Here is a 15,132-nt window from a genome sequence, read left to right as displayed (position 1 = left end):
TGTGTTCTTGCCACCTTTTCTTAATATCTTCTCCTTCTGTTCGGTCCATGCCATTTCTATCCTTTATCGAGCCCATCTTTGCATGAAATGTTCCCTTGGTATCTCTAATTTTCTTGAAGAGATTTCTAGTCTTTCCCATTCTGTTGGTTTCCTCTATTTCTTTGCATTGGTTGCTGAAGAAGGCTTTCTTATCTCTTCTTTCTATTCTTTGGAACTCTGCATTCAGATGCTTATATTTTTATTTTTCTCCTTTGCTTTTCACTTCTCTTCTTTTCACAGCTATTTGTAAGGCCTCCCCAGACAACCATTTTGCTTTTTTGCATTTCTTTTCTGTGGGGATGGTCTTGATCCCTGTCTCCTGTACAGTGCCACGAACCTCATTCCATAGTTCATCAGGCACTCTATCTATCAGATCTAGTCCCTTAAATCTATTTCTCACTTCCACTGTATAATCATAAGGGATTTGATTTAGGTCATACCTGAATGGTCTAGTGGTTTTCCCTACTTTCTTCAATTTAAGTCTGAATTTGGCAATAAGGAGTTCATGATCTGAGCTGTTTTAATATTTTACTCTTTTCAAAGAAATTCTCCAAACAAATTATTTTGACACACTTTATGTTCTTTTTTATGGGTGGTGTTTTGTGCATTTTATTTCACGTATGTAAAGCATCTATCGAGATCAGTTTGTCATGTTTTCACTGCGAAAACCAAGCAGTTAGATTTTTGCCTTTATCCCTCCACATTATTCCACCTCCCTCTCTACCCTTCCACCGCTATATGCAGGCACACAAAATTTGAATGTTATAATATGCAGGAGGTTTGGGTTTTTTTTGTTGCTGTTGTTTCTGTTGGTAGTGGTTCAGTAGGTATTTATGAGGTAGAAGATAAAGCTTGTGTTACTTTCCTCTTTGCAGGTCTTCATGCTTTGCGGAGAGTTTTGAGGAAACAGCCTAACCTTCCTGACAGCAAGATGGCTGGATTGGTGAAGATTACTCTGAAAGATTTCTTGCAGGGGATGAATGACATCAGACCCAGTGCCATGAGGGAGGTAGCAGTCGATGTCCCAAATGTAAGTCATTTGACTCTCATGCTAGCCACACTGTTTGAATTAAATTGTGAAAGAAACTAAGATCCCAGGGAAACTACCTTCCTAAGCTAACCTTAAAAAAAATTTTTAATCAAATTTTTTATGGAGATAATTGTGGATTCATTACAGTTCTAAAAAATACTTTAGGGAACTCCTGTGTAGCCTTTATCCAGTTTCCCTCAATGGAAGCATCTTGCAAACTGTAGTACAATATCATAAGCAGGATATTAATAGAATCATCGATCTTTTTCAGATTTGCTCAGTGTTTCTTCTACTCATTTATGGGTATGTGTGTGTGTTTAGTTCTGTGCAGTTTTATTACATGTGAAGGTTTGTGTGTTTATCTCCAGAATCTAGATACTGGGGAGTTCTGCTACCACAAGGATCCCTTTCTTTGTCTTTCATAATCATACCCACCTTGCTCCTGCATCCATTTCTAAAATTCTGTCATTTCACAAATGTTATAGAAATGAAATTAAACAGTATGCAACTGTTTGGGATCAGTTTTTTTCACTTAATATAATTCCCTGGAGATTCATTCAAGTTGTTATATATCAATAGTTTGTTCCTTTTTTGTGCTGAGTATTGTTCCTTGATACATGTGTACAGTACTTTGTTTAACCATTCACCAGTTGAAGTGCATCTGGGTTGTTTCCAGTTTGGGGCTATATGAATAAAGCTGCTGTGAACATTTTTCTACAGGTATTGTGTAAATATAAGTTTTCATTTTTCTGGAACAAATCCCCGACAGTACAGTTACTGGGTTGTATACTAATTCCATGTTTACTTTTATAAGAAAATATCAACTAGCCTAATTTTAGAACAACAAAAATATCTTCTAGTTATGATACTTTTGTACTAATGATGCTTGTTATTTCTTTGGGTTTCTTTACATATGCTTCAGCATTGACCATTTCTCCAGTCTTTCAGTCAGATCACCATGAGGGCAATAGAAGTTACTTCTTATTGCATGAACCACCTGTTACGTTATTTATGACACACATGGGCCTGATATTTGAGGGAGAAATGGCCTTATAGTTTTCTTTGAATGTACTAATATTTTAAGAAAATACTGAAACAAGTATTGGCAGTGTCTTCTGTATTATAATATGTCATTGTGTATTTAGTTTGAAGTATCAAAAGCAGGCTATGATTTAAACCTATTTCACCATGGACCATGTGGAGCAGAGACTTTCTGCATTTTACAGTGTAGATTGCAAAAAATGACCACACTTCCCATCACTGTGTTTGCCCATTTATGTTGCACCCTGAAGTTTCTGCTGTAAAGACTAGGGAGTCAAGTTTTCTGTCCTTGTATCTGCACTTGGCAGTGTAACTTGTTTGGCCAGTAGACTATTAGCAGCCATAATACAAGCAGGCTTGGAAGTGCATAGGGCTTGTCTTCACCTGCTGATCTTTGATCTTGTGTTAACTTTCTTAAATCTGTAGTAACTTCCTGGAGGATGAGAGACTCTGTGGAGCAGAAATGAAATATCCTAATTCCAGCCGAGATCCCCTCATTTTAGTCATCACCAGTTATCAGACATGTGATACCATTGCTAGACTATTGTACTCCAATGGAAGTTTGCCCCAACCAGAAGAAACAACCCAGTTAACACTCAGAATTGTCAAAAATAATTAATGTTTTGAGCCACTAAATTTTTTGGTAGTTAGCAAAGGCTAAGTGAAGCAGGGGCCTGTTAGATTTTTATAGAACACACATGTTTTATAAATTCGGGCTGGGAAATGGTACCTTGGAGATAAGAACATTCCCACGGACTAGCTGCTATCAGGTTGATGCAAAAGTAATTGCGGTTTTTGTATTGGTGAACTTTGCTGTTTGATATTGGAATATATTCTTTAAATGTGGTTATGTTATACATCATTTTAATGCACATTTCTTGCTTTTTTTTTTGCTAATGAGTTATTACTTGCTGTTTATTTCATATTTATTTTAGACTATGAAAATGATGTTAGACAGAAAGCAAATTCCAGCAATTCTCTTATTCGAGCTCAACATGGGTCGTAAAATAGCGGAAACAACTCGCATCATCAGCAGCGCATTTGGCCCAGGAATTGGTAAAGAAACAATGCAGCAGTGGTTCAAGAAAATTTGCGAAGAAGACAAGAGCCTTGAAAATGAGGAACATAGTGGTCAGCCATCAGGAATGACAGTGACCAAGTAAGAACCACCATCAAAGCTGATCCTCTTACAGCTATGTAGGAAGTTGCCAAAGAACTCAGCATTGTCCATCCTACAGTTGTTTGGCATTTCAAGCAAATTGGAAAGGTGAAAAAGTTCGATAAGTGGTTGCCTCATGAGCTGACTGAAAGTCAAAGAGATTGTTGTTTTGAAGTGTCATCTACTTTTATTCTACACAGCAACAACAATGAACCATTTCTCAATTGGATTGTGACGTACAATGAAAAGTAGATTTTATGTGATAGCCAGCAATGACTAGCTCAGTGGTTGGACCAAGAAGAAGCTCCAAAGCCAAAGTTGCACCTAAAAAAGGTCATGGTTACCGTTTGGTGGTCTGCTGCCCATTTGATTGACTACAGCTTTCTGAACCCTAGTGAAACCATTACACTTGAGAAGCATTCTCAACAAATGGATGATATATGCCAAAAGCTGTAACACCTGCAGCCAGCGTTGGTCAACAGAAAGGGTACAGTTCTCCACTACAATGCCTGATTGCATGTCAGAGAACCAATGCTTCAAGAGTTGAATGAATTGTCCTACAAAGTTTTGCCTACTCGACCATATATTCACCTGCTCTCTCACCAACTGACTTCAAGCATCTCTGTAACTTTTTGCAGGGGAAATGTTTTCCAAGAGTTCATTGAATCTCAAAGCATGGAGTTTTACACTACAGAAATAAACAAACAGTATATTTCTCATTGGCAAAAATGTGTTGATGGTAATGGTTCCTATTTTGATTAATGGAGATGTGTTTGAGCCTAGTTATAAATAATTTTAATATTCATGGTCTGAAACCGCAATTACGTTTGCACCAACTAATAGTTTAGGCTGCCTAATGTGATTGTGAATTCTTTTTGAAACATTTTCAGATTTATTACTGAAAGCTCAACTTTGGGTTTTTTTTGTTTTTTGTTTTTTTTTCCAGAAGCTCCATAGAACATACTAATTGAGTATGAATAATTTGAGTTATAGAATAAGAATAATTGATGTTGAGTTAGAAGCATTTCATTTCTTTGGAACTTATGGTATAAAGTTTGGGGACATCAATTGATATGAATGCTTTTGTGTGCAGTATTTATAGTTTATTGGTTACCATTGCATAATATGTCAGGTAGATGCCTAATTATCAAATGCCACATGTGACAATTTCAGGAGATAGGGTTATAACCAACTATACCATCCCAAGACGTTTTAGTGATTAAAAACGTTTAGAAACTAAAGAAACATGTAGTAGGCTTTTAAACTTAGTTACTGCTGGTGGAGAATGTTTAAACAGTGGCTGTTAACTCTTAGAATTGCTGAACTGATTTATTCATCACAGGAACTAGTACTACAACTGCATTTTTAATTGCTCTAATGTAAGATTTTTTCCCTTTATTTCCTTTTGATACAGTATTTACAGTCCATGGACTTGTGCCATTTTCCATTTGGCATTTTATTATTTAGCCTAGGGCCATGGTGTACTATGATGTTACTCATGGGCTCCAGAGTGATTAGCCTTGGTCAGAGTACTTTGTTACATTGCTTTTCATGTTCACTTCAGATTGTAAAAGTTTTCCTGAGAAGTCAATATTTCTATAACTGGATTCCTAAACTTTACTCTTCTGATTTCTATTACACCAACAAAAATATCTACAAGTTATTTCTGCAGAACCTGTTTTAAGTAGCTCATTAACTGCAATTTTTTTTTAAATAGTAAATTGAGCATTCAGCATCTTTTGAGAAAAGATTTTAGTGTGTGAAATTAAACCTTCTAAATCACACTTGCTAAAGTTTGAAAGAAATGTCTTAAAGTGGGAATGCATATAATGCCAGTTTTAATGCATTATTAATTTCAGGAGAGCACAAGTGTTAGCCACTTACTTTAATATTTCCTTTTTTTGGATATTCTGAGTTGGTGACTATAGCAATTGATGTATTAAAAGTCAAATGTATTTTACATTTGATCAATGATAAATGTCAAGTATATTTCTTTACTGTAGGGATTCTTAGAATCTTTGAATATTGCTAATATGCATTGTGAGATTTCAGTTTTTCACACAGAGATAACTGTTAATATTGTATTATAGTTCCAATAGATTTTTTAGAAATTTATAGATACTTTTTTGTGCATAGATTCTTTACCATCTTAGCCGCCAGGGAAGAAGCCCTCTAACGTAGTTAATATAAAATTTAATATTTATATTTTGCTTTTTTTCACCTAACGTTATAAACATTTTACTCTAAACTTTTTTTACAAACATCTTTTTTGTTGACAGCTTAATAAACTATTATGTTGATAAACTGTAATTGTCTTATTTTTCTTTCATTCTCAAATATTAAGGGTTTTTTTCTGTTTTTTTTCTCTTATGTTTTATAAGTATATTTGTCCATTTTTGATTCCCAGAAGTGGAATTACCAGACTTAAATACGTGATTTTTAAAGTGTATGATGAATATCATTAAGTTATTTTTTTCCCAGAATGTTCTGATTTTTAATTATGTAATAAATATGTTAAATTATGACGTGCTTAAGGAAAATCTCATTTTCACTTTAGTTCTTTTCTTTTTTTACTTTCCACTAGTCGGTTTTTTGACTGAAAAGTTCTTTTGCAAGGAATAATACTGGATAAGTTTTAGAATAGAGATTTTAAAAACAGAGTGAAAAATATCTGTTAGTTGTATATCTTCTCCTTCCTATAAAACCGTTTAAGTTTTAGATACAGGGTATACGTGGATGGTTTTTTAATGGATTTTAAGTTCCAGAAAAGCAGAAGGTCTTACTTTTATTTTTATCCTTAGTATTAATATTTAGCATCAGACTAGCACATAATGGATGTCCAATCAGTATTTGTTGAATAAATGAGTGAATAATTATAATTTTCATGAAAAAATATTACATGGTCAATTTCATTCAGATATTTGAAGAATGTTTGCAAAAGAGTATCTAATCCTTCTTCTGTACCAAGGTATAATATAGGCCATTATTACCCTCATGTAGCATTCTTCGTATTTTTCATGTTTTATAAAGCAGCTGCTTTTTTTAGTGAATTATAGCCATATTGTTAGTGAATGTAACACTTTTGGAATACAGATGCCTATAATAGTGCTAAGCCTGTCCACTCTGGAATGATATACAGTAATCCTTTATATTTAATGCAGATCATGTTACTTTCTTGATCTATCATTAAAAATTCTTTATTAAGGTAAACAAAACAGTACTTTTAAAGAGTATTTATATTAATACAGTACTGTTGTAGTAAGTCATTGTGTGTACATCATAGCAGTCATCACTGATAAGTGGTATTCTTAATGAAATATATGCAGGTTAGTTCTATCGTTTATGTAATTCATATTTGTATCTTATGAATAAGGTACACTCCCCTTCCCCCTGTTTTATCTTATGTAGTTTAGGTTATCCCTTATTATTTATAAATAATCTATCTGTATGCTTCTGATATTACCTTTGGATTGCAGTTTTCAGAATTTGGACCTTTGTAGAATAAGCCAAAAGCCAGGTAAAAATAGGACTCTACTCTGGTGTGAACCCACTTTTGTAAAGTGAACTGCAACAGAGCATCGATACTAACTGTATAGCCCCAAACTCATTTGCAGTCTTTAATCCAGGTTAAATATAGAGGTAGTTGGTTTTCAAATTGAATGTCTGCCAAATGTCATTAGTTAAATAAACATTCCTCAGTTACGGGCTTCCCTGATAGTTCAGTTGGTAAAGAATCTGGCTGCAATGCAGGAGACCCCGGTTCAATTCCTGGGTTGGGAAGATCCGCCTGGAGAAAGGATAGGCTACCCACTCTAGTATTCTTGGGTTTCCCTGGTGGCTCAGCTGGTAAAGAATCCGCCCGCAATGTGAGAGCCCTGGGATGGGAATATCCCTTGGAGAAGGGAAAGGATACCCACTCTAGTATTCTGGCCTGGAGAATTCCATTGACTATTTAGTCCATGGGGTCACAAAGAGTCGGACGCAACTGAGCAACTTTCACAGTTACCCGAGTTTTAAAAACTAGCCGACTTCTTAGTTATATGAATAATCAAAAGGTTGTTTACTAATTACATATTCAAATATTGCTGCTGTATTTGATGCTTTTTTCAAGATGAGACTAGGACATCAGAATGTGACGAGTGAATTGATTTCCTCGGATGAGCTCATGAGCATTATTCTTCTGTTGCAGAGATTGAATTAAATAGTTTAATTGACCATATTTACATTTCATTCTTTTATCCTCAGGATAATTAGAAGGAATTTGATTGTCTGCTTTTTAAAACAGTACTGTATTCTGTAACTTTTATTTCTTACAAAAGATTGAGGGTTTCTATGATGCTTTACTAAATAAATAGCACATTGCTTTCTTTTGGAATAGATAGTACAACCTGTGGACACTGTATTAACTCCATATTGGTTCTTGGCAGGGCTTTGGAATTTGGTTTCTTTTGATTTTGCTTCTTGTTGTCTAGACAGAAGAGGGTCTTCTATCACTTCCAAGGTCCTAGTCTTCCCTGCCAACTTCTCTTGTGCATTTTTATAGCTTTAAGTAATAACAATTGAATGGGAAAACACATTTAAGAGAGTCGATTACTTTTAACTAGGAAATACTCTGTGCCAAAATCACAATTGTAGCTTTAACATTATTAGCTATTGTAGAAGTTCAGCTCTTTCATTCCACTCTTCTTTTTTCTACTGTACTTTTCTCAGGGTTCTATAGGGGAAGAAATGAGTGGAAGGATCACTAATTTCCATTCTCAGCTCTGATCCCAGTTAACATTGATGAAATTGAACATTTTTCTGTTCAGTTTGTAGAGAACTCTTAATTTGTGGTTTCTGATAGGTGTCTCCTTATAAATAATGTCGAGGTTGTCCTAGAAGGATATGCCACACTTGTATATATAGTTGATCAGTACTCAATATAATAAGCACAGCTCATTTTGTTGTGTTTCACTTTATTGCGATTCACGGATACTATGTTTTTTCTAAGTGAAGGTTTGTGGCAACTCTGACCAGCAAGTCTACTGGAGCCATTTTTCTAACAGCATTTTGTCTTACTTTATGTCTGTATTACATTTTGGTACTTATTGCTGCCTTTCAGACTTTTTCATCATTATTATATCTTTAGGGTAAGCTTTGATCAATGACATTTGATGCTACTATTATATCAAATAATTATTTTAGGGTCCACAAAATGCCCCCATATAAGATGATGAACTTAGCTGATAATTGTTGTGTGTATTCTGACTACTTTAATGGACTAGTCGTTCCCCTATCTTGCTTCCCCTCCTTTGGCTTCTTTATTTTCTGAGATACAACAGTATTAAATTTATGCCAATTAATAACCTACAGTGGCCCCTTGAGTGTTCAACTGAAAGGAAGAGTCAGATTTCTCATTTTCAGTCAAAAGCTAGAAATGATTAAGCTTAGTGAGGAAGGCATGTCAAAACCCAAGATAAGCCACTAAAAAAACTAGGGCCCATTTGCTGTATGATGCAGGGAGCTCAACCCAGTGCTCTGTGACAACCTATGGGGTGGGAAGGAGGTTTAAGAGGTAGGGGACATGTATACCTGTGGCTGATTTGTATACAGGTATGGCAGAAACCAATACAACATTGTAAAGCAATTATCCTGCAATTAAAAATAATTTTGTTTTTAAAGCTAAAGCTCTTGTGCTAGACAGTTAGCCAAGTTGTGAATGCAAAGGAAAAGTTCTTGAGGGGGGTTTAAGTGCTACTCCAGGGAACACATGAATGATACAGAAAGTTTGCATGGTCTGGATAGACAAACCAGCTGCAGTATTCCCTTAAGCCAAAGCTTAATCCAGAGCAAGGCCCTAACTCTCTTCAGTTCTGTTAAGGGTGGGATAGATGAGGATGCTACAGAAGAAAAGTTTGAAGCTAGCAGTTGTTGATTCGTGATGTTTATGGGAAGAAACCGTCTAAATAACATAAAAGTATAAGATGAAACAGCAAATGCTGATGTAGATGATGAAACAAGTTATCCAGAAGATCTCGCTAAGAAAATTTAATGAAGGTGGCTACATAAACAATGAAACAGGTTTTTCTTTGTAGACAAAACAACATTATATTGGAAGAAGATGTCATCTAAGACTCTAAAAGCTGGAGGGGAAATGTCAGTCAGTGCCTGGCTTTAAAGTTTTAAAGGACAGGCTTACTTTCTTGTTAGTAGCTAATGCAGCTAGTGACGTTAAGTTGAAGCCAGTGCTGAGTTCAGTTCAGTTCAGTCGCTCAGTCGTGTCCGACTCTTTGGGACTCCGTGAACTGCAGCACGCCAGGCCTCCCTGTCCATCACCAACTCCCGGAGTTCACCCAAACCCACGTCCATGGAGTTGATGATGCCATCCAGCCATCTCATCCTCTGTCATCCCCTTCTCCTCCCGCCCCCAATCCCTCCCAGCATCAGAGTCTTCCAATGAGTCAGCTCTTCGCATGAGGTGGCCAAAGTATTGGAGTTTCAGCTTTAGCATCATTCCTTCCAAAGAACACCCAGGACTGATCTCCTTTAGGATGGACTGGTTGGATCTCCTTGCAGTCCAAGGAGCTCTCAAGTGTCTTCTCCAACATCACAGTTCAAAAGCATCAATTCTTTGGCGCTCAGCTTTCTTCACAGTCTAACTCTCACATCCATACATGACTACTAGAAAAACCATAGCCTTGACTAGATGGGCCTTTGTTGGCAAAGTAATGTCTCTGCTTTTGAATATACTATCTAGGTTGGTCATAACTTTCTTTCCAAGGATTAAGCATCTTTTAATTTCATGGCTGCAATCACCATCTGCAGTGATTTTGGAGCCCCCCAAAATAAAGTCTGACACTGTTTCCACATCTATTTCCCATGATGGGACCAGATGCCATGATCTTTGTTTTCTGAATGTTGAGCTTTAAGCCAACTTTTTCGCTCTTCTCTTTCACTTTCATCAAGAGGCTTTTTAATTCTCTTCACTTTCTGCCATAGGGGTGGTGTTATCTGCACATCTGAGGTTATTGATATTTCTCCCGGCAATCTTGATTCCAGCTTGTGCTTCTTCCAGCCCAGCATTTCTCATGATGTACTCTGCATAGAAGTTAAATAAGCAGGGTGACAATATACAGCCTTGACGGACTCCTTTTCCTATTTGTCGCCAGTCTGTTGTTCCATGTCCAATTCTAACTGTTACTCCCTGACCTGCATATAGGTTTCTCAAGAGGCAGGTCAGGTGGTCTGGTATTCCTATCTCTTGAAGAATTTTCCACAGTTTATTGTGATCCACACAGTCAAGGGCTTTGGCATAGTCAATAAAGCAGTGCTGATTTACCATTCTAAAAATCCTAGGATTGGTAACAATGATGCTATATCTACTCTGCCTGTGCTCTCTAAATGAATAACAAAGCCCAGATGACTACATTTGTTTACAACATGGATTTCTGAATATTTTAAGCCCACTATTGAGAACTAAAACTCAGGGAAAAAAAAAGATTCCTTTCAAAATGTTACTGTTCATTGACAATGCACCTGTTCATCCAAGAGGTGTGATGGAGATAAACAACAAGATCTATATTGTTTTCATGCCTGCTAACAACATCCATTCTGCAACCCATGATTCAAGGTGTTATTTTGACTTTCAAGTGTTATTATTTAAGAAGTTCAATTTGTAAGGGTATCGCTGTTATAGATAATGATCCCTTTGATGAATCTGGGCAAAGTTAATTGAAAACCGTATAAAAAGGATTCACCATTCTAGATGTGGATATGCCATTAAAAACATTCATGATTCACAGAAAAAGGTCAAAATACCACCATTCCCATCATCGAAATACCACAGGAGTTTGGAAGAAGTTGATTCCAACACTTGTGGATGACTTTGAGCTATTCAAGACTTCACTGGAGGAAGTAACTGCAGATATGGCAGAAATAGCAAGAGAACTGGAATTCGAAGTGAAGCCTTAAGATGTGCTCTGAATTGCTGCAATCTCATGATAAAACTTGAATGAATGAGGAATTGCTTCTTATGGATGAGCAAAAAAAAAAAAAAAATGGTTCCTTAAGATGGAATTTACCCCCAGTGAAGATGCTATGAAGATTGTTGAAATGACAACAAAGAATTTAGAACATTACCTAAACTTAGTTGATAAAGTAGTGGCAGAGTTTGAGAAGATTGACTTCAGTTTTGAAATTCTACTGTAGTTAAAAATGTAAACAAACATTGCATACTACAGAGAATTTGTTTGTGAAAGGAAGAGTTGACTGATGTGACACACTTCACTGTTGTCTTAAGAAGTTGCCGTAGCAACCCCAGCCTTCAGCAACCACCAGCCTGATCAGTCAGCAGGCATCAGCATCAAGGCAGGACTCTCCCAATACCAAAAGATTATGACTCACAGAGTGCTCAGATGATGATTAACATTTTTTAGCAATAAAGCATTTTTTAGTTAAGGTATGTACATTTTTTTAGGCACAATACTATTGTACTCTTAATGGACTACAATATAGTGTACACATAACTTTCATACACACTGGGGAACAAATCTGTGTAAATCACTCTATTGCTATTCACTCTATTGCTATATTCACTTTATTGAAGTGGTCTTGAACCAAACAAACCTACATTATCTCTGAGGAATGCCTATAAATACTTGATGTGTTGTGCTTAGTCTTAGTCACTCAGTTGTGGCCAACTCTTTGCAACCCCATGGACTGTAGCCCACCAGGCTCCTCTGTCTATAGCAATTCTCTAGGCAATAATACTGGAGTGGGTTGCCATGCCTTCTCCAGGTGAAGTGAAGTGCAAGTCACTCAGTCATGTCAGACTTTGCAACCTCATGGACTATATATATATAATATATATGTGCTGCCGCTAAGTCACTTCAGTCGTGTCTGACTCTGTGCAACCCATAGACGGCAGCCCATTAGGCTCCTCTGTCCCTGGGATTCTCCAGGCAAGAACACTGGAGTGGGTTGCCATTTCCTTCTCCAGTGCATGAAAGTGAAAAGTAAAAGTGAAGTCGCTCAGTTGTGCCTGACTCTTAGCGACCCCATGGACTGCAGCCTACCAGGCTCCTCCATCCATGGGATTTTCCCGGCAAGTGTACTGGAGTGGGTTGCCATTGCCTTCTCCATGATATATATATTTAGTCCCTGAAATTCTCCAGGTCAGAATATTGGAGTGAGTAGCCTTTCTCTTCTCCAGGGGATCTTCCCAACCCAGAGATCAAACCCAGGTCTCCTGCACTGTGGACTGATTCTTTACCAGCTGAGCCACTAGGGAAGCCCAAGAATACTGGAGTGGGTAGTCTATCCCTTCTCCAGTGAATCTTCCCCCGTCCCAGGAATTGAACTAGGGATCTTCCCAATCCAGGGATTAACCCAGGTCTCCCTTATTGCATGCAAATTCTTTACCAGCTAAGCCCCCAGGGAAGACCAAATACTTGAGTGTTCGCTAAAAACGGTTTTTCATTTACTGTAAAGGAAATCATTGGTAGGGTTAATGTTTCTTTTGTGGTACCACTTTTTCACTTCACCTTATACAGATATGAGCAATTACACACTCATCTGATCTTGCCCTTTTAGTTCATCGGTCGCAACTGTCTTAAAAGACATTAGTATAACTACCTATTGATAATCTCTAAAATGAAGTCTAAGCTCTTTAGCTTATTCATAACCTAATAACCTATTCATGCCTTCTTCACTTTCATCTTACATTGTTCTATTCAACAATTTTGTACTTTTGCACATTTTCCTTTGCCTGAAAAATTTCTGACCTCTGTTACTAAAGATCTTGTAATTTGATTCCTAATACACACATGCAAATCTTGCACATATATGCCTTGTGGTTCTTTTGTCTTATTCATCTTTATATCCCCTCTGTTTGGCAAATAATACCAACTAAATTTTGTTGAATAACTGAATATTTTGTTAAGCATTTTGGCTCATAGTGTTTATTTTTCAGAAATATTTATTTTTCCTTTTTGTATAAAAATACATGTAAATATACTTGGTAACAGCTTTATTGAGATATACTTCATGTATTAATCATTCGCTTATTTAAAGTGTACAGTTAGTGTGGTGTGCTCAGAGCAGGGGCCCTGAAGAAATGGCTTACTGTTTACAACACACCCAACAGGAATCTGGGTTCATTGTGACAGGAGACACAAAATATGTGGCCTTTCCGTGAACAAGTACCCAACACATGTCCCCCTGCACCTCCATGTGGCTTCTGGGCAGGACCAGTGAGACAGGGCTCAATATTGGAAGAAAAAGTACAGTATTTAGTGGGGAAGCTTGCTACCTAGAGTTTGCCCAGTCCACACGTGGGTGGGCCATGATTAGACTTATAAAGGCTTTGAACCTCTCTTTTCAAGGAGAAATTAAAAAAGAAAAAGAGATTCCAACTATATGCCATTCTGGAAAAGGCGAAACTGTGGAGACAATAAAAAGATCAGTGGTTGTCAGGAGTTTGTGGAGAGATGAATATACAGGGTAGAGAAGTTTTTATGAGCAGTGAAATACTTTGAATGACTTTATAATGATGGATACATGTCATTATGTGTATGTGCTAAATTGCTTCAGTTGTCCAACTCTTTGTGGCCCCATGGACTATAGCTCACGAGGCTCCTCTGTCCATTGCATTCTTCAGGTGAAATACTGGAGTGGGTTGCCATGCCCTTCTCCAGGGGATCTTCCTGACCCAGGGATCAAACCCATGTCTCTTCAGCCTCCTGCCTTGGCAGCTGGGTCCTTTACAACTAGCAAAACCTGGGAAGCCCGTATGTCATTATACTTTTGTCTAAATACATAGAACATGCAACACTATTCTCATAAAAGTGAACTCTGAGTGAACTGAGGACCTTGGTGATTGTGAAATGTCAATGCAGTTCATCCTTGGTTTAAAAAGAAAAAAAAAAGTACCATTTTTGATAATGGTTATGCCTGTGAGGGAGGGGTATATGGGAGATTTCTGTACCTTGTCAATTTTGTTGTAAACCTAAAACGGCTTAAAAAAAAAAAGTCCCCCCACCCAAATTAATAATACTCACTGTAGACATTTTTGGCAGAACTTTCATTTCACTTTAATATTCATTTCACTTTAATAATACATATTATATATGTGTGTGTGTGTGTTTGTTGAATTGTGGTGTAAAATGTATGTTTTAGATCCAAAAAGTTTTTAGGCCACTGTAGTTATTTATTTTGGCAAATAAAAACAAATTCACCTCAAAAAAAGGATACAATTTAAAAAAAGGGTCTAGTATATGCAAATAGTTGTACAGCCGTAATTACATTAATTTTAGAACATTTTCATTATCCCAGAAGGAAACTCTGTACACTTTTTCCATCATCCCCCAACCTGTCCATTCCCTCAGCCTTAGGCAAGCACTTACCAATTTTATGTCTGTAGATTTGCTGTTTCTAGATATTTCATGTAAATTATATCATAAAATATGTGGTTCTTTGTGCTGACTTCTTTCATTTAACAAAATTTTCAAGGTTCATCTGTGTTGTGTCATATATCACTACTTCATTCCATCTTACTGCCAAATAACATTCTATTGCATGGATATAACACATTTCATTTATCCATTCCTTAGTTGATAGACATTTGGATTGTGTATATTTTGGCTTTCATGAATAAAGATGCTAAGCACATTCAAACATTTATGCACAAATTTTTATGTGAATACCTGTTTCCTTTTTTTTTTTTACTTAATTTAATTGGTGGATAATTACTTTGTAATATCATGATGGTTTTTGCCATACATCAACATGTATGGCCACACATATATATGTGTTCTTCCCATCCTGAGTCCCCCACCTACTTCCTCCCCACCCTATCCCTCTGGGTTGTCCCAGACCACTGGCTTTG

General features: G+C 36.8%; 1 protein-coding gene and 1 non-coding gene across 2 annotated transcripts in view; both read left to right on the top strand.

Moving 5' to 3' along the window:
- Positions 1-15,132, top strand: part of AFG2A (AFG2 AAA ATPase homolog A) — a 350,811-nt gene that overhangs the window by 45,005 nt on the left and 290,674 nt on the right. The window contains exon 11 of the mRNA XM_069557480.1: positions 915-1,069. Coding sequence (XP_069413581.1) covers positions 915-1,069 — 155 coding nt within the window. The remainder of the gene's footprint in view (positions 1-914; positions 1,070-15,132) is intronic.
- On the top strand, positions 13,332-13,460 carry LOC138422978 (small nucleolar RNA SNORA11). The gene has a single exon (XR_011250090.1). It is a non-coding gene; the product is annotated as a small nucleolar RNA SNORA11 (small nucleolar RNA).

The sequence above is a fragment of the Ovis canadensis genome, chromosome 17 (assembly GCF_042477335.2).
Source record: "Ovis canadensis isolate MfBH-ARS-UI-01 breed Bighorn chromosome 17, ARS-UI_OviCan_v2, whole genome shotgun sequence".
Lineage (NCBI taxonomy): Eukaryota > Metazoa > Chordata > Mammalia > Artiodactyla > Bovidae > Ovis > Ovis canadensis.
The sequence above is the reverse complement of the archived record's forward strand: the minus strand, read 5'-3'. Positions and strand labels throughout refer to the sequence as shown.